At 38.8% G+C, this 20,542-nt stretch overlaps 1 protein-coding gene across 3 annotated transcripts in view; it reads right to left on the minus strand.

Annotated features, from left to right (window-relative positions):
• The window catches only part of MAF (MAF bZIP transcription factor), a 170,017-nt gene that overhangs the window by 136,639 nt on the left and 12,836 nt on the right, over window positions 1-20,542 (minus strand). For all 3 annotated transcript variants that reach the window (XM_039327481.1, XM_039327482.1, XM_039327483.1), the window contains exon 2: window positions 16,096-16,158. In XM_039327481.1, the coding sequence (XP_039183415.1) occupies window positions 16,125-16,158 (34 nt within the window). In that variant the 3' untranslated portion in view covers window positions 16,096-16,124. The remainder of the gene's footprint in view (window positions 1-16,095; window positions 16,159-20,542) is intronic.

Raw genomic sequence — 20,542 nt, forward strand, 5'->3', positions numbered from 1 at the left:
AAAGACTACCTATTATACTGTATACTCCAAGGACACATAAAATCTGTCACACCGTATCTCAATGTCCAGTTAAGTTCATTCATGAAACTTACAGGCATGGATAACAGAGCAATTGTCTTCTTCTGCTGATACTCTTCAACACCTGTTATTTTGGCTAAATTTTTTGGTAATACAGGAAGTTGTAGATGACCATCAAGGCTAATAGCTACCGATAGCCTAATTCTCCATGAATTGGTTCACTCTTTAAAATGATCCAAATGACTGGTTACTAACACCACTGGGGGCAGAGAATTCAAGAACACAACTCCATGCTATAAAGGAACCATTCAGACTGGAGTATACAGACTAACATTTCTCAACTTGAAATCACTGAGATATATTATAAACCTAACTTAATTATCCAAAAAGGCCTCTTCTTCTTACTTTTTAAATCAGTAGAAAACAGGGTGCAGATGGAAAAAAGATACAAAAAATGCCGTAGCAAAATTTAGGGGGTGCTTGCCAATATGTAATGTCTGTGGATCTCAAAAAGCAATGCTAGTTATGGGTGTAGCAATCGTCTGCTAAAGGATGTAGCTTTTCCTATGACACTGCTTGGATTTGTAAAAGAGTGCCTAAATATACGAAGAACAGTTACGGGACTTAGGTTTGGCTTATCTAAAGAAAAGAAGAAATAGGGGAGACATGATAGCAGTGTTCCAGTATCTGAGGGGCTGCCATGAGGCAGAAGTGGCCAGGTTGTTCACCAGAGCACCAGAGGGAAGGACAAGAAATAATGGTTGGAAACTGATCAAGGAGAGAAGCCACCTGGAATTAAGGAGAAACTTAACAGTGACAGTGAGGACAATCAACCAGTGGAACAGCTTACCCCCAGAAATCGTGGGTGCTCCATCACTGGAGATTTTTAAGAAGAGATTAGACAATCACCTGTCTGATTTGATATAGGTTTTCCTGCTTAAGGAGGACTAGAAGACCTCCAAGATTCTATTCTATTCTATTCTATTCTATTCTATTCTATTCTATTCTATTCTATTCTATTCTATTCTATTCTATTCTATTCTATTCTATTCCTATTCTAGAGCAGGAGAGCTTATGTGTTGACATAAGCCCAGTTCATGATGAGCTCTGGAAAGTACATACAGGTAATCTTCAACTTGCAACCACAACTGAGCCCAAAATTTCTGTTGCTAAGTGAGACAGTTGTTAAGTGAGTTGTGCCCCATTTTATGACCTTTCGTTCCATGGCAGTTGTTAACTTAGTAATATGGCTTCTTCATTGACTTTGCTTGTCAGAAGGTCACTAAAGGTGATCAGATGACTATGGAATATTTCAACCTGACCCAGTTGCTGCTGCCATGGTGGTAAGTGTAAAAAATAGTCATAAGACACTTTTTTCAGTGCCATTGTAACTTTTGAATGGCCACTAAATAAATGTCTGCATCTCAAGGACTACCTGTGCAATTAAAAGCGGCTAATCAGTGCCATAAACACGATAGGGTTATGGAACATCTGGAAATCTCAATCAGGCTAATCCAATATAGACATGTCACAACTAGTTATAACGCACACACCAAGAGGCAAACAGTGCGGGAAATTTTTCAACCCAAAGATTTTTTTTCTGGAAGGTGTCCCACTGCTTAATTTTTTCCAGAAGAGCATTCCTATTCATCATTTGGAAAGGGATACATTGGACAACTATGGCAGTTTGTTTTCAACCAGTACTCTTTCCGAATTTCATTCACAACATTGATCAAAAAGCATTTCTCCTAAACCCTCCTTTGAAAAACGGTCTAAAAAAATGTAACACATGCAAGTCATCCTGATTTTCACAGCTACTTCCTTCCAAAAATTACAATTCAAAGTTTCCTGGAAAACCCTACTTCACTAATTTCATAACTGGCAGAGAATGCTAGTATGGACATGCTTGTGGGTTGATTAAAGTGGAAGATGTGGAACTGATTCATGCATCCTGCTAAGCCATGGTTTAACCTTGTGTTGTTGTTTTTTTAAAATCAATCACCCTGGCTGATTTCACCTAGCACAACAAGCCAAACTAAACAAACCATATTATGGTTTACTGAAGACTTCTGCAAACTGGGTGGCTTCCAGTTATATGATCTTAAGTTCTTAATGTTACAGAGTTAAAACTTTTATGAATGCACCTTATCCCACTCCCCAGAGAATAGCGAGCATTAAGAGAGAGAAAGTCTAGTGGTTAAGGCACCAGGCTAGAAAGGAAGAGTCCCACCTTAGCCAGGAAAGCCAATGGGGAGACTTTAAGGCAGTCACTCTCTCTCAGCCCAGGCCACCTCTCAGGGTTGTAGTTGTGGGGAAAATAGGGTCAGGAAGGTATTTATACCAAAACTATAAAGACAGCCTTCTTATGAATTCTGTTTCAGAAAACCAAGTTTGCAGTGTCCAGATAGGGATTTTTCTGTTGGTCTCTGGCCTCTTGGCAGGTGATTGTACCAGATCCACCTTGGTTGATCTTAAAGCTAAGCTGGGTCAGGCCTGATAAATATCACAGTGAATACCACCAGCACAGATATATTCTAAGAAAGCAATAGTAACCCACCTCTACATTGTTGCCAAGAAAACAACTTCAGTGCATCTAAGTAGACCTCAAATTCAGCTTGATTTCAAGAAAGATTTCATTTATCCTCAATGGAGGATTGTAGCTAACCAACTTTGGGGGGGGGGAAGGAGAGGAGGAGGAGGAGATGATTTTCAGTCTTGGTTAAAAAACACCATCATGGTTTTCTTTGCTAGGTGATTGAATGGGACAGTTGACAACCACAGGATTATTATTATTATCCAAGAAACCCCAAAGTTTAGTCTAGGCTAACCTAGGAAGCTGAACAAATTTCACAGATAAAGTCTCCTGGAACTGAAATGCTTAATAATGATCAAGCGTTTTGCACTCTAAATCCACTTTCCTTCTGTCTGTAAATGCAATTATTCACACAATGTTCCACACAATTCCATTGGATGGCATGAAATCTCCTTGCAAAAAGACATTGGAAATTTGTGTCACAACAACATCAACTCCAATACACTGCACAACTGTAGGAAACATTCAAACAGACCTCATTCTTCCTTAGCTAATCCCATGTTAAAGGTTTTAAAAATTGAAAGAAATCAAGTGGAGAATAAATATATTGGAGGAACTCAAGTAGAGCATAAACCTATTCGCTCCACCTGATTTCCTCCAGGTCTGTGTGTACATGTGTGTATAAATACACATACATACATTCTATTGTTGCGTATTTCCACAAGATTTCAATCATTAGCTCTTCCTTTTGCAAACGGAGCAAAAGTAAAAACTTCTGTATAACCGTTTTCTGCTAGTTCTCCGACTAATTTATTTCCTTTTTGGTTTGGATTTCAAGAAGCCTGATAATATGATGCCAAAAATATATCTTATTTTCTTAAAAACTGGAGAGATAAGAAGTCCAGCTTAGCTTGCAGTGCTTTTTAAAAAGAGGAAAAATAGGCTAGTTTTCCAGTATTGGCAGATACTAGTGTTTAGATTTATTGCACAAAGATAATCAGGCTATAAAATAAATATACTCTATCTTTAATTCATTAATCATCCAGGAAAGCAAATGAATTGCTTTCAAAAAAGGACAATATTTTTCCCGTTCATTATAATCAGATGGTCTATTCTATTTCTTTGAGAAACAAAACCAAATTTCTAGCCCTAATAGGAATGAAACTCACACCCAGAGTTCTGATTTTAACAGGGATTCTTCAGTTTTGTAATGTCTAATCTCCCAGAGCAAAAAGACCTAGAGAAGTGTGATTCTCCCAAGAGGGAGAATGCTGTTTTTGCATAACAGGTAATGTCAATCCTAAATGGGCTAGGGAGACTGTGATGGCAGGTTTTGTGGGAATTCAGCCTTAGTATATCCCATTGATCAAGCCAGTGCCATAATATAGCTGATGGGTTTGGGCCCAGCATGTTATATGAAAGCAGTCTCTGGATTTTAGTTGAAGGTTCAGTTTGTTTCATGAACAGTGATCAACCAGAAAACTGTTCTTGTTCTTTGCAGTGCTCTCTGTGTGTGTGTGTGTGTGCGTGTACACATATGCAGATAGGCAAGTAATATGTATGGATATGCATTTATATCAGTGTGTGGTCACAAACTAAGATGACATCAGTACCACTGAGACAGAAATTCTGCTTCTTTTTTTGAGTGTGTTGCCATCTTTTTGTCCTCCTACAGACATCCCTGATTTGTGTTTATATGTACGCAAACTATATTTACTTGTGCATATATCTGCTCATATCTCCTGTCCTTTTATCAATCATTCTCGTTTCTGCTGTCAATATACAGTACTGCACCAAGCTATTTAGGAAACATTTAGAATATTGACCACTTGCTACTTGGTGTCCTTGGCCTAACTTCCAAAAGCTATTGTGTAAAAAAAAAAAATGTTTTAGTATAGAAATGCAGTTTGGATTTGAGGCCCCTAAATGTCTTATTTAATAAAGTTGGTTATTGCTTAGGTGAGCATGTTACATTTATTTGGGCCTTCCAAATTTGCAAACCAGAACTCCTACTTCTTGGAATCTCATTCTGATTTATCACTGTCCTTATTTGATTGGTAAAGCCTATCTTTTTATAAACACAGGAATTGCTGGTTTTCTTTCCAAGGTATGAGCAAGTAAACTAATGATAAAAAGGAAACTGTTTTGTCAGTTAAATGACACGTGTGGTTTGTAAACTGGTACCTAATGGGCTATCTTGAAAACAAATGAAAGTTTACAGGATTGCTAATTTATAACCATCCGCTACCCGTGTGCCTTTAACAGTGCTGTGAACAACAGAGAATTAGCAAATAGTAACATGTTTTCCCAACCCTAATTGGAAAAAAAAAAGTTAAGAAGCTTAACTGGAAAAAAGGGTTAGGAACCTGGCATGCAACAAAGAAAAAAGGAAAGAAAAAACATAAACCTCTGGCAAGCAAGGAAGAAAATAAGGTAAATCATGAAGAATGAGAGACATTAGGACAAGGGTCTTCAAACTTGGCCCTTTTATGACATGTGGACTTCAACTCCCAGAATTCCTCAGCCAGCACAAGGAATTCTGGGCGTTGAAGTCCACAAATCATAAAAGGGCCAAGTTTGAAGATCCCTGCATTAGTAGGAGTACAGTTGAAACTCAATATTGCTTCTCTGATTTGGCAACAATTGATGTCCTTTTTGAATTCCTGGAAATATTTCATTGGAGCCTCACCAATGCCAGCTTAGCCTTATAGTAGGTGACAACTGATGAGCTCCAGAGAGATTAGGTCAAAATGGGGGGGGGGAATGTCATAAGTGTTGGGGCTAAAATGAGGCTAAAATCCAGTATAGTTTTTTTTTCTAGACGTGTGGTATTGTGGTATGTTTGGAAGCAACGATGTTAAGTTTTTACATTTTTATGGTTTTTATCATTTGTGAGCCACCCATGGTTATGTTGCATAAAATAGATGGTCATATAAATCTTTTAACTAAATAAAAAGAACAAGAACAGAACAGCACAACGCTCGGATTGTCCATTACTAGTAGAGGGTCTACCAGTAATTCATGATAATATAAATGGGTTCTTGGTATATGAATGTATTTGCTACAATCGTTTAGTTACATGCACAGTTCATTTTGAAAACTGGAAGTAATTTGTAACATTTCTCTCTTCTGTGCATCCGTGTTTACAAACGTTTGCTTATATATACCAAACATATGCTTATATATACCAAACCAGATATGCTAATATAAAAACCAAATGTTTCAGTTTGTAGCACATTACAAGGTGGAATTATCCAGCTGCTGAAAAATCCTTTAAAACATTATCTATCTATCTGTCTGTCTGTCTGTCTGTCTGTCTGTCGATCTATCTGTTTCCCCACCTTTATTACTTTATAAGTAACTCAAAGCAGCAAACATACATAACACTCCTTCTTCCACAGGCATATATAGTTGAGGTGTGTCTATAGTGTACACCACATTTGCTAAGATAACAGAATTATAACATGGTATTTGAGATCCTTGGTGTGCTCATGAAAAAGGCATCGTTTTGGCCAATGCTGCAGATACTTTCTGCAAACTTAGAATCTCTATCTTGAATTGTTAGAATTCTACCTGAGGGGATCTCGCTTTTTACAGCTGAGAACTTTTCAAGGTGACTGTATTTTTCCAGCCATCTGCGATCCAAAGTACTTCATTCTAATGCACCAATCCCACCTCCTGTATACAAACCTCAACTTAAGTGGTGAGCTAAAAATGAAAATAAAAAAAAACAGAATGTTTTAGGCAACAACTCACTTGAAAGAGAAGCTGCTACATTTTTTGAGTTTCTGAGCCCACCAAGTGCTGGAATTTATTGCAGTGAGTAAAAACAGACAGCCAACATAAAAATCCAGCAGATTCTAGCCAGTAAAATTATTTATCAAGCTAAGAAGGGAAGGACTTTTTCATGTAGCAACAGCCCTATGTGGGGAAGGCATGCCTTTATATTTCACCTTTGGGTTGAAACACCTGTAAAAATGCCATCTGACAGGCGCTTCTCATAAACATTCCTTTCTAAATGGACTGCCTCGGGGAGGGAAGAGAATTCTAAGCAAAAAGAGAACTGAGTCAAGATGGAGAATCTTCCTAGGTGAGGATTTGAAGCTGAAAATTAGCCCAACAATTTACTGGGGTCCATAAAGAGATTTAATCCATGAATGCTAAATTTGGGATTGAATATAAATCCTTACAAATCCATTCTGATTTTGATTGCAAAAGGGTTAGGGTTACATCTGAACACAGAAAAATATCTTCATTTTTTTTAATCCTTATCTTTGGTAGTATTCTACAAAAGTGGGACTTGAACTAACCAAACATTACATTTTTTAAAAAAAAACCCTCTTATTTAAACACTGCATAATTTTAAGGAGTGGCAGAGATTACAGTAGTGGGTTTATTAATTCTGAAATTCAAGCTTGTATCAAAAAAATACAGGATTTTTTTTTTTGCTACTTCACCTCCATAGAGAGACACTTGACAGTAAATCTGTATATTAGAATTGGCTCTTATGATTCCCATAAATTAAGTACACACAACACTGTCTCTTCTTAAAATCTGAGCATTTGAAACATTTGAAGGCTTCCTTCAACAGAAAAAAGCAGAATGTATGTGAGTCTGTTTCACTTATGTGGAAATATGTTCGTGTATACATATATGCTATATATAAGCATACTTGCATATACAAATATGTAAAATAAATATATTCTAATTCTTGCACCACCAAGACCACAAACTGCACCACAAATTCAGATCATCGTAATTATTATTATTACTAGTAATACTAGTACACTAACATTGATATATTAAATGTATCGCCGTAGGTACAGAGTGTGGAAAATAAACACAGCTGAAATCTGAAACAAATACATTGTAAACTTTGTAATCTAAATAAACAACTTGGGGCGGGAGTGTCTTCACAAGATCAACACAAGTGTGAGCAAACTTTATAACAATACAAAACTTTGTAAATGTATAAAAGGATGATTCTTGCCACTACAAGGCTTCACATGTGAGTGGTAGTGCCTACGCAATAAGTGCACACCACCTAACTGACAGCCCAGTGACTAGGAGGTCATTTTCCCATTCAGCTGTAACTATTGCAGTTAGTGAAATTAACCAATCATTTCTGAATAACCTGGCATGCCTATAGTAAAATCTAGATAACATCGGCAAACAAGTGGGCTTGCTTTCCTTTGCCCTCCCCCACCTCTTTTTCTTTTTGCCTTGTCCCATTTTAGATTGCAACCTTGCGGGAAGAGACTATCCCTTCTGCCTTGCAAGAGCAATGGCTTAAAAACAGGACTGTAACTAAATGCATCTGGAATGAAAGAAGTACGGCGGCATTTTGTTGTATTTTAGAAAAACAATGATCCTTCAGGGTGGAAGAGAAAAAAAACTCCCCTCCTTTTTTCCCCAGCCAACTGGCGATTAAGCTGCAAGGTGCTCTTGCCAACTCTTCATTAGCTTCTGCAAAGGAGCAACAGAAAGTCTTCCACCTCAAGTCATTTTGCGAAAGTTGCAACTGCCTTTAGTGACCATCAGTTGAATTTCTCCTGGAAATTCACAATTCTTGGTTCACAGAGGCATTTCCTGTATATGCGTCTCTGTGCATGTTTCAATACCGTTAGTACAGATAGTCCTTGACTACAACCGTTAATTTAGTGATCATTCAACGTTACAACAGCACTGAAAACTTTGACTTGCAACTAGTCTTCCCACTTCTATCCCTGCAGATCCCTAAGGTGACATAATGTAGGAGACAGCCAGGCTGAGCCCAAGGGCAGGATCAAACGGATCAACCCATTGGAGTCTCTATGCCCCCACAAGCCCCCCTCGAAGACAATTGACTCTTATCTGGCACCGATCTGCCTTGACCATTAATAGTTCAGACTCCTGTGTACTGTATATGTGGCATGAAATAAACGTGTAGTACTTTTAAACTCTATCCCGGTCCCTCACTTCTTGCACCTGACAGATGATCAAAATTTGGGCACTTGGTAACCAGCATGTATTTACAATGGCTGTGAAAGTTGGACCATAAGAAAGGCTGAGCGCCAAAGAATTGAAGCCTTTGAACTAGTGCTGGAGAAGACTCCTGCGAGTCCCCTGGACTGCAAGGCGATCAAACCGGTCAGTCCTAGACTGCTCTTTAGAAGGCCAGATCCTGAGGTTGAAACTCAAGTGCTTTGGCTACCTAATGACTTTGGCTACCTAGAACTTGTCCTCATTGCTTTGGGTAATGGCCTTAAGTTAAAAAAAAAAAAAGCAGATTCTCAGATGAAGACTAGGGAAACTATCTTAAAACCAATTCAACACCTTGCTGTATAACTTCATAAAGAAGTTAGGCAAAAAGCTTTAATGGGGATTCCTGAAGCATGCCAAGCTATGGATTTGGTAACTGCAACAGCCTGTTCCCGTTTAGGATTCTATGACTTTATGAAAACAGCTTGTACTTTAGAAACGGATATTGCAACAGAAATTGATTCTTTTTTCTGTTTGGCTCAAAAAAGAAAAGGGAAAAAATGATAAAGACAGCCTGACCTCTGTCAACATTGGCCAACGAGTTCAGTACGTATCAAGAGGAAAGTGTTTTCAAGGGCGTAGAACAGGGTTGTCAAACTCAATTTCATTGAGGGCCGCATCAGCATTGCGGTTGCTCTCGGTGTGGCCAGGGTGGGTGCGGACTACTGGGTGGGCGGGGATGGATTGGGTGTGGCCTACTGGGTGGGCATGGCCAGCTCTACATCGTTTGCGTCAAGGGTGCCTGTGGGGGCCTGGGCAGGAGTGGGACAGATCTGAGGGTCTCTGGCAGAAGGGGGTGGGACCGGGGGGCAAGCGCCAAGGCATGGTCCATTTCTTCATTCTTCACAAAGGGTGACACCTCCCCAGCATGACCCAGGGGGTGGGGCCGACGCAGCAGGGGCTGGTTCCTCACTGTTTCTAGGTGGCTTTGTGGAGCTAAGACTGAATGCATTTCAGCATAGATGGCCACCACAAAAATTGTACATTGGCTCCCGGCCGGCCTGGGCCAGGGCCAAGGCAGCGGGGGCCGTTCCCTCACTGTTTCCAGGATGGCTTTGCGGGCCACATGAAACCACTTTGCGGACCGCATCTGGCCCCCGGGCCTTGTGTTGACATGTCTGCCATAGAACTTTCATTCAAATTTACACTTAACTTTTGATAAATAGTTTGATGCTACTGACAATTTTCAATCCTCTGCCTCAAAGTTGGAGTGGTATGTGTTTAACACTGACATATATGTTACTCTAGAATGCAAAATTGCGTTCTAATCCTACATCCTAGAATGAGTCTCACTGTAGTGGACAAGCCTATATTTGGCATACAACCTTGTCCCACTAGCACACACAAAAAATGCAGAATAACACAATAGGAGCTTGGAGGTCTTTTAGATCAACAACCAGCTCGAGCAGGAGTCCTTATACCATTCTGGACAAGTGGCGGTCCACTCTCTTCTTGAAAAGCTTTAGTAATGGAGCACCCACAACTTCTGAAGGCAAACCACTTCCCTTGTTAATTGTTCTCACTGTCAGGAAATTTCTAATTAGATCTAGACTGGATTTCTCCTTCATAAGTTCCCATTCATTACTTCTTGTCCTGCTCTCAGATGCTTTGGAGAACAGGTTGAACACACACACACACACACACACCTCTTCTGACAGCCCTCAAATATTGAAAGAGTGCTATCCTGTCACCTCTAGTCCTTCTCTTTGTTACTAGGAACAAAATATCACAGAAACAACTGAGGTTTCCTTGCACAACTCCTTCCACTATGAGACTATGGGACGTCAGAGTGTTTTACCTTCATTCTTTGAATATCTCTGAAAGGCATTGCCAGATTACTGTTTCCTTTGAGCAGGGTGACCGCTGAAAGCCAATCACAGCTCATCTGCAGTGATACTACCTTCCTAACTGTGTCAGCTGGAGTAACTCATTGCCTAAAGTTAGAGTAAATGTTATATAGAGAAAGAGAGAGGTCATGTTGATTTAAAAGCCTTCTGCGTAGAAAACTCCATCTATGACTGATGAAATCAGAGCTGTTGTTTGCCCAGGTTGAGCCAGGAGTACAACTGCGAAGACCACCTGTTATCTTGACATGGGAGTCATTTCATTTCTGGATAAGGGCAGCAGTTTAATTTTGAAAGATTTACTACAGAACTTGTACAAAAAGGCTGCTTGCAAGCTTCATAGTTTTTTAAGAATTCAAAGGAAACCTGTTGGGCCCTGAAAACCTTGATAAAGCATCTTGACCCAGTTAAGGGGGTTAACTCTGTGCAAATATGTCAGAAGCAAAAACTAGCCTTAATCTATACTTTATTATTGGCTTACAAACCTTGGCTTAATTTGGCAAATTCAGCTGTAATCCTGGTCTTGGATGTCACATCAGCAACTTTTCCAAATTCGGACACCATGTCTTGGCCTCTCATAATGGCAAAAACACCACAAGATTTATTTTTAATTAAACAGGGTCACTGTCTCTGTCTCATGAGTTATCAATGACCTCCTTTAACTCTCATCAAATTTGATGTGAGAGTCCTGATATCTTGCAAGATATGGGGATATCATACGTAAGATGTTGAAGATTTCCAATTCTGAATATTTTTTTTAAATCTAATTCCAAGATACAACAAGCAGGATCTAGGTCAGAAAACTGCAGGAAGTTAGATTATTTTTCTTGATTTATCTTCACGAAATGATGAGTAAGTCTGGGCCTTATTAAGCACAAATGAATTAAATTTTTACCTCTGTTGGGTTCAAATCTAGGCACACTGCAGAAGGCATGGTAACAAACTGGTTTGGATTTTCTAATCATCATATTAAAGTGTCCCAACAACTATCTAAAAGACAATTACACAACAGAAAAAGGGGACAACAGAGAATGAAGTGGTTGGATGGAGTCACCGAAGCAATAGGCATGAGCTTAAATGGACTCCAGAAGATGGTAGAGGACAGGAAGGTCTGGAGGAACGTTGTCCATTGGGTTGCGATGGCTCGGACACAACTTCATAACTAACAAAAACAAGACCTAAACACAATATTTTTCTGCAGACTTGCCTTGTTCATGGCACTCTATACTTGGAAAGTAACTGAAGTTTACAAACAGAGCTATAAATGCACGAAGGAAAGAATTCTCAATCTTTTTATTTTAAAATAATATATTTTGTCATGATTATTTTTATGTTGGAAGGAGATCTGCACATTTTAAAAATCAGGCACCAGAACCTCTTTAAAAGAAAACAGATTACAACACATTCTAAAAATTATTTTCCCATGTTTGAAGTGCAATTAAATAACGTTTTCCCTCCATAACTGACAGTTTCCTTGATTTTCATCTATCACAACTTTTACACAATCTTCCTTGTAAGTTTTTTTCTTCCAAGAATCTAAGCATTAATCAAGCTGGTTAAAAATTACCCTTATTACATATTAAAAGTTACAAGGTCATTTAAGTGTGAAGATAAGAGAATAAACACGAACAGATTTTACCAGTTAGTACACTGCAGGTTCTCTGTGATTAACTCGTTTTGATTTATAAGATAAACTATGCATTAGTGTTTATTCAAAAAAGAAATCCAGATGTTAGGTGACAATTTAGTTACCTACTGTAATTTTTTCCTACTCTTCATATACCATTTACAAGCTAAAATTAAATAGAAAACCAGAAAAGGTGATTAATCTGAACAATGTAATTGTGTGTCTAATTGATCAAAATAAAACCAAGAAAGATATTTTTGTAATTTTTAGTGCAACCCAGTACATACATCAAAGATAGGAATGAGGTGGAAAGAACAGAATGCATACTGTATTTACTAACTTATCAGAATCCAACCCAGTGTGATCTAAAGTGTTGCTCTGAGTCAAATGCACCAAGATATACAACTGTCTTAACTGGGCAAAGCTATTGCATTATGGATTAACAATATGTGTATGCATGAATGTAAGAGAGATACAGAGATTGGTCTGGTCACACTGTATTCATTTCAACATATAGTCCTTGATTTAGGATCACAACTTGAGACAGAACTTTGATTACTAAGCAATGCAGTCATTGTCATGTCTGGCTTTAGGAGCTCTTTGCCGTGTTGTTAAGCGAATCACACTATCATTAAGTGAACTTGGCTTCCCCATTGACTGTGTTTATGAGAAGCCCACTGGGAAGATCACAAAGGATGATTACATCACCCCAGGATGTTGCTGGTTGCCAAATGTACAAATTTTGATCACGTGTCCAAGGGAACACTACAGCAGTAAGTAAAAGGATTGGTTGTAAGTCACTTTTTTTTTAGGGCCATTGTAACTTCAAACGATTTTTTAAAGAAATGGCCATAAATAGAGTAGAATAGAGCTGGAAGGCACCCTGGAGGTAATCTAGTCCAGCCCCCTGCTCAAGCAGGAGAAACTACTCCATCTCAGACAGGTGATTGTCTAGTCTTTTCTTTAAAATCTCCAGTGATGGAGCACCCATGATTTCTGGTGGCAAGCTGGTTGATTGTCCTCACTGTCACAAAGTTTCTCCTTAATTCCAGGTTGCTTCTTTCTTTGATCAGTTTCCAACCGTTGTTTCTCGTCCTTCCCTCTGGTGCTTTGGTGAACAGCCTGGCCCCCTCTGCCTTGTGGCAGCCCCTCAGATACTGGAAGACTGCTATCATGTCTCCCCTAAGTTAAAAACCACCTGTATCTGATAATAATTCAAGCCATCCTTTCCATTTTAATCCTTAATTTAGAAATTCAATATCATCTTTAAATCAAATCTTAAAACCGAATACTCGCATTGCTCTAATCTTTTCCCTACATGGCAACCTATGTGATCATTCATTATTATGTTTGATGTAGCCCTTTTCCGTAAAACATGAATGACTGGTTTTGTGCCAATAATATTTTCGAACTAAAAGAAAACAAATCTATTTTTTTAATTACTTTCTTCATCTTTTATCACATCACAATAACAGCTGAAATTGATCCTCCCCCCCCGAAAAAAATCTAAAGTATCAGCTACGTGATCTAAAAATTCCCTTTTTTAAAAAAAAAGTCATTCTGGTTGGAGAAGTTCAAGATGGGGAATTTTACCTATAAAAGCCCCGGGAGTATAAGAACTGGAGTTTTCATATCTTGGTTTATTATTCCTAATATTAGATTGCAACTTCCCCCACTTGTCGTTCTCTTTCTCAAATTCCCCACCTGACCTGATGTGTCTCTCCCCTGTTTCCACCTGTCAATCAGATTCGAGGCTGAAATTTGATTTCTCTCCCAACAATAACCTTATATGAAACATTACCATAAGGGTCAGCACAATCTGAACCTTTCTGTGCACGTTCATTAACACGTCCCAGGTCCAATATCTGTTTGTTTTCAAGTTACACGAATTTTTGCTGGAACCTCTTTGGCAACGCTTGTCGGTCAGCAATTGCTAAATCTGCTCTCAAAGGAGGAAGCACGATGCCTTGGCCCCTTGTCTTCAAAAGGATCCCTTTCGGGAGGGAAACTTTGGGGGGGGGGGCTCTTAGTGCTAAGGATTCCTCTCTTTCTGAGACATTGGAGAAATGTATGGGTTTGGGTGAGGAAAAACAATAAATAATATAATATGAGGGGAAAAAAAAAGATCAGTTAGGGCAAAAATAAGATCTTCTGCATTCCCAGATTCAATGCTTATACATTTGACTAGAAAACCCGTTGCCCTGTTGGGTCATCTTTTCTCAGATATTTCCTTACCTAAATGCAGAAACAGAAAAACCACAGGCAGGGGGAAAAAAAAGCTGTGGGAGCAGGAGATTATCTGCCAGTTTCCCCATTGAGTTTCTTTGAGGGAATCTGTCAGGAAGCAATGGAAATCCATCCCCTCCCCCCTTGGTCTGCCTTCTCTTCTCCTCTCCTCTCCCCTCCCCCCTTTCTCTCTCTCCTCTCCTCTTCTCTCCTCTCCCCCCTCTTCTCTCTCTCCTCTCCTCTCCTCTGTTTGTCTAGGACAGGGGTTGGCAACCTTGGCTCTTTTATGACTCGTGAACGTCAACTCCCAGAATTCCTGACCCAGCCATGCTAAGGGGAAAGGGAGAGGTTTCCAAACCGAGCCATGATGGCTCAGAAATTCTGGGAGTTGAAGTCCACGAGTCATAAAAGAGCCAAGGTTGCCAACCCCTGGTCTAGGATAATGAAGAAAAGGCACACTATTGTCTTCCTCTGGAATGTCCTTTTTTGATTTCTCAATCTTGGTAATGGTTTTGGAATTTTCTAGGGGTCTCCTTTCCACGTACTAATCAGCCTGATCTTACTTAGTGTTTTGAAATTGGGTGAGATCAGCTGGTGAGAACACTTTAGACTGCTTGCCTTAAAAAATGAATTCAATATTTTAAACATTTACAGGCTTATGTGGATCTTTTTGAATGGAACAGAGAAGGTACGGTAACAAAGGTGAAGGGGAAAGTACTGGAAGGAGCTATAGACTCTTTAATTTTAAAGATATGCATCTAGTTCCTTCTGACCCCCCATCATTAAACATTAAAAAAGATTTAACAATTAAGATATAGGATATTTATATCACATATAGCAGTGATGGAGAACCTTTTAGAGACTGAGTGCCCAAACTGCAACCCAAAACCCACTTATGCATCGTCGGGTGCCGGGTGGGTGTGGCCCATTGGATGGGCATGGCCCATTGGGTGGGTGTGACACATTAGGTGGGTGTGGCACATTGGGTGGGCGTGGCTGCGATGATAACAGCAGACTGGGTGGGACTAAAAATTCCAACTTTGCAAGATCTTTTTTTTTCCGCGAGAAGTTGAAATTGACTGATTGATTGAACCTTTTTTTTTTTTTGTACATGGTGGAGGAGGCCTAAAGCAAAAAGGTTTTATAAAACCCAGCTGAAGGCCTAGGACTGGGGCCATAGGTTCGCCACCACTGACATATAGGATACTAAACATAAAAAAAACATAATAAATAAATAACAGAAATAAAATTTAAGAATAAAGTATGCATGTGTGCTTCTTCCTGAGTACCAACAATCTGATAACCAGCAGCCCAGCAAGCCACATAACTATTTATTTAAAGAAAAACAGAAAATGGACCGTAAAAATCCGAGTAAAATCATATAGTAGAGGAGATGGAGAAAGAGACATCTCTGTTTCTCTCCTTTTGTGTTTTTACACTGAGCCTGCCAATTTTTTCCTTCTAGAAGAGGAAGAGGAAGAGATAACAGCAACAACAACACTGCATCTGGTTTTCAGCCTTGGGTAGAGCATGCAGGCAGACAGATTAACCTATAGGTTCTACAGATTGATCTGGGGATCAAAAACTCCCTTGAGAAATAAATGTTCCTTGCATGCAAAGTTCCTCTCTCTGCTTTTCTTTTGTAGCATAAATCCACAAAAATTCAATACTATACGTACATCTCTGTATTAGTAGAAACCGCAACTCCTGAATGCGCATGGGTAAAACGGGTGGGTGGGTTGGTGATGGTTAAAAAGAAACCAGCAAACTGATAGCATTAAAGTGTAAAATATACTTTATAAAGTATGAAAAATATATAAGTGTACCTTATCAGGCTCCAGGCAACAGGAAACTCTCACATCACTGTTGTAGTTGATTCTCTTGGATACCTAATTTAGTAAAAATAGATTGAAATAATAATAATTTAAAATGAATAATAATTGTTCAGACTTGAACATCCTAATTTTTTTTAAAAAAAATCCTGCTTAACACTGGCTATATTCTTAGATGCTACCTTAATCATTCTTAAGTCCTTAGTTTTCACCAGTCTTAGATGGTAACTTTCAGTATAGATGATCCAGACATAATAATAGTAAATAAAATAAAAATATTTATGTAAAATAAAAATAAATCCTGATTGTTTAATAAAAACAAATCCTGATTCTTTTAAAAAGAATCAAAACTGAGCTTGGTTATTTTACACTCAGCAGAGCTATTTATTCAATAGCAAACTTCATTCTTCTTTAGTTGCAAATATATTTGGCCTTGCAAACACAGAATCTGTGTTTCAGAGAGGGAGGGAGTCATGGTTTTAAGTCGTGCATCCACAACCTCTCATTGAAAAAGAACTTTCCATTTATTTTATTTTTTTCCATTTCTATAGCTGTCCATCTCAGTTCTCCAACTGAATTCCATCATCCCCAGTTACCAGCCCAACTGGATAGGAATTAGGTTTCTCTCATTCATTTTTGCTAAACACCAGGTTGGAAAAGGCTATTATAAAAAAACAACAACCAGCAATCGTAATCCCAGTTCATTGTGTTTTAATTAACAAAGATTTGGACATTCTATACATAAACTGTCAAAACCTACAGATTTCTCTCTCTGAAATTGTATCCTGCTAAAAATAAAGATAAATGGAAGCATTGCTTTGGAAAGTTTGAGGCAGAAAAACAAGCAAAATAAAATATCACTCCAATTATTTTCAAACATGAGGGCCACACAGATAAATGTTATGTTTATTGTTTTTTTAAGGGTCATATCAGGTGGCGAAATATCTTTACCAAGTTACACAACTATGCAAAACTTTTAATTAGGTCTGTGTTTGTATGACGTATTATTACTTTTCTCTTTTCCCAATAACAAATGGCTGCGTTAAACCATTTCTCTTTCTTCTGTACTGTTTTTAATTGTAAAGGCTGGCCAAAGACTGTAATGAAGATCTTTGATCGGAGATAAAAAAAAAAACAAGCAACATTTATTTTAAAAAATGGATTATCTACAGGTATAAATAAGTCGAGAAGGCCACAATGGAGGGATCGGCATTCTTCTTGGTTGGGTGTGGAGCCACTGTTTTGACTTTTTTGACCACATTTTGTGGACCCCCCCCCACCAAAAAAATGAGCAAGGGAGAAGGGATGCAGGGATGCACTTTAATTCCTGTGCCATACAATGAAGTTTATTATCTTTTGCAAAGAATAAGCTATGCTGATGTAAAGAAGAGAAAGAACAAGAAAAAAAACCCAAGTGCAATTCTATGCATACCCCATTGATTCAGTGAGAATACCAGGCTGGGGTGAGGGAGATGTACAGAATGACATCCTGATAGAGTTTACAAGGATTTGTGAAGCAAACCAGAGATGGGAATAAAGCTAATACACTCCTTTAAAACCCACACTACATAACCTGTTTTACTCCAAAATAATCTCCTTCCAGCCAAAACTGCTGTTCTGCAAAGAAACTAGGGATTGCAGCTGAAACCAGCATCTATTTAGCTGTAAGCTGACCTAGCTGTAAATAAATCCAATTTGGGCAGTGTATAAGAGCAGAATGAGAAAAAAAAATCAACTTCTGGGGAGCATCTCTGAATTTTTTTTTTAATTAAAACCCAAACTGTACTGTTAGATCTAATAACCAAGTTTCTGTTCAGCACATAAAGATTGATTCTCTCCTTAAAAAAATAACAACAATCTATCCGTGCATTTCTGTATGCTAGACCTCTTTTAAACAGCAAAACTTCCTGGTTTAAAATATCTTACCGCTGATCCGAGGTTGCATGCCAGCATTATACTGTAGAAAGATACGTGAGAATGAACGACCAATGAGAATCTCTTTTTTCCTGCCTGCTTTATTTTTCATGTTAAGAAATGCAGTTTGGAGATACAGTCTCCTTAATGTGATCTCTACATTTGGCCCAGGATCAGCAGATGACTCCTTCAGGCCTTGGGTGTCATTTTTTTCCCCCAAGGATGACCTTTGCTTTGCTGCCAGCTGTTAAATCCAGTGTATCATGGATGCATTTATTCTCACCACCACTCTACGAGGAGCATCTCATACATTGAAGTCAGCATCCTTTTATTATCTTTGGAGTATCAAGAGGATATGATTTCTATTCCAGCTTTGCCACCAACTCAAAGCAAAGCCACTCTAATGCTTATACCTGCAAGCCCAGCCAGGTTCAATGACTCAATTAAAATTATTCAATGGTTGGGCATTAATAAATAGGCGTCCAAAAAGAGCTACCTCAACTCAACCTTAGAAAAAGCATATTTATTAATTGAACACGACTGATTTTTTTTCCTTTTCTCTCCAGTGTCTCTTACCAGTTTCACAGCATTGTTAAATAAGCATATTATCAGAAAAGCCAGAAAAGTGCACAGAAACTTCAATCTGGCATGACACAAATGCTGTAATTTAACAGCATGACATCACATGATGTCGCGAGTTTAGCATATCTGACGTAGACATATATACCACTTCAAGGTGCTTTACAGCACTGTCTAAGCGGTTTACAGAATCAACATATTGCCCCCAACTATCTGGGTCCTCATTTTACCAACTTTGAAAGGATGGAAGGTTGAGTCAATCTTGAGTTGGCCAGGATTGAACTCCTGTCTGTGGGCAGAATTAGCCTGCACTACTGCATTCTAACCATTGTGCCACCAAGACTACCATCATCCTTGCAGGAATTATTTCATCTTTGGTAAAACAGAAGGAGAAAGAAAGAAAGAAAGAAAGAAAGAAAGAAAGAAAGAAAGAAAGAAAGAAAGAAAGAAAGAAAGAAAGAAAGAAAGAAAGAAAAAAGGCACACCCTTATTACAAGATGCAACAGCCAACTCATAAGCACAAAGATGACTGCTCCCTTTATAAATAGAGCAACTCTTTATTAACCCAGCATGTACTGTAAGCTGTGCTTTAGAAATCACACGGGCTGACATATATCCCATGTCACTGCAGACCACACTGGCACAATATGATAAGCTTGGTTTATTGTAACCTTGGCTTGTTGGCTTTGTGGTTCAACATGTTGATGACTTAATGATTCAGTGTAATTTGGCAAGCCAAAATATGAGTTACTTCAATAACTAAACCATTTTATTCACTATGCTGTTAAAGACCACCAATGCCGTTGTTCTTCTCAAAAGCAATTTCCACTGAAATCAATGAAGTTCTCCCTGAAAAATATATTAAAGAGGGCAGCTCCTACTACTAAAGGAAGGATTTTCTACGCTTCCTACAGCACAGGAATTCCTTCCTTTAGAAGGAACTGCCCTCTTTACTCTACTGCGGGATCCAATCGGGATTGGTCACTGGGACCAGAGGTTTGGTCTTCTGAGCTTTTGGACTTGTGGTGGAGTCCATCCTCAAGGAATTTTTTTCTGAACAGAAATGAGAAAGAAGTTCCCTGAGAATGAGCTCCAGAATGAGTCCAAAAACTCAAAAGACTATACCTTTGATCCTGGTGGACCAGCCCAGACTGGATCCTGCAACTTTATCCTGGGACACAGATTTGCCTTCCTTCAGGAGTTCTTCTACTAACTGGTTTCATTTTGCTGATTACTAGTTGGGTAAAGAAGAGGGCCTTACCTGACCAATGTTAACCAGGTTTTTCCTGGTTAGTACTCCATGGAATCTTCAGAGCTATAGGCTAAGAGGCTAAGCTTTCTGGAAAAAGATTTCCAGAAAATGCAAGGACAAAGCCATTATATTGTCCCTAACAAAAACTGAATAGTCAGCAGGAGTTGAGCTTGCCTTAAAGAGACTTTGTTATTATTGGGAGGAATATACTCAACAGAGCTTCAAAAGGGATACACGCAATTCTGTTTCCTTTTTTTATAATTTTCAACCCAAGTATAGTTGTGTGGAGAAGCTATTTGGTTTAGCTCCCTAAATTGTGGAAACTAATTTAAGAACAATTCAGCTAATTTCTGGACACAGTGGGGATTAGACTAGCTCTCCCCTTTTAACAAATATAATTCACAGAAACTTTCATGTGCTTTGCTTGTTTATATTCAGCTGGGCCATCAAGGGCCAGTCTTAACAAACCACGGTTTACAGCACAGGAAGTTGTGTGAACTTAGCCTGCTGGGGCCTGAATCAAAAAGGGAGCATTAAAGAAGCACAGCTTAGCACCAACTATGAGCAGTGAGGGACTTTATTCCCCCCGCCACTCATTTAAGTTTATTTATGCTAATTCACAGCCATCAAAATTCATTTGATGAGGGGTGTAAAAATCCCGAGAGGAGGAGCAGTACCCTCGCTTTTTACAAACGT

The sequence above is a fragment of the Crotalus tigris genome, unplaced genomic scaffold, assembly GCF_016545835.1.
Source record: "Crotalus tigris isolate CLP2741 ecotype Arizona unplaced genomic scaffold, ASM1654583v1 scf7180000024362.2655971311:6658466, whole genome shotgun sequence".
In the NCBI taxonomy this organism is placed as follows: Eukaryota; Metazoa; Chordata; class Lepidosauria; order Squamata; family Viperidae; genus Crotalus; species Crotalus tigris.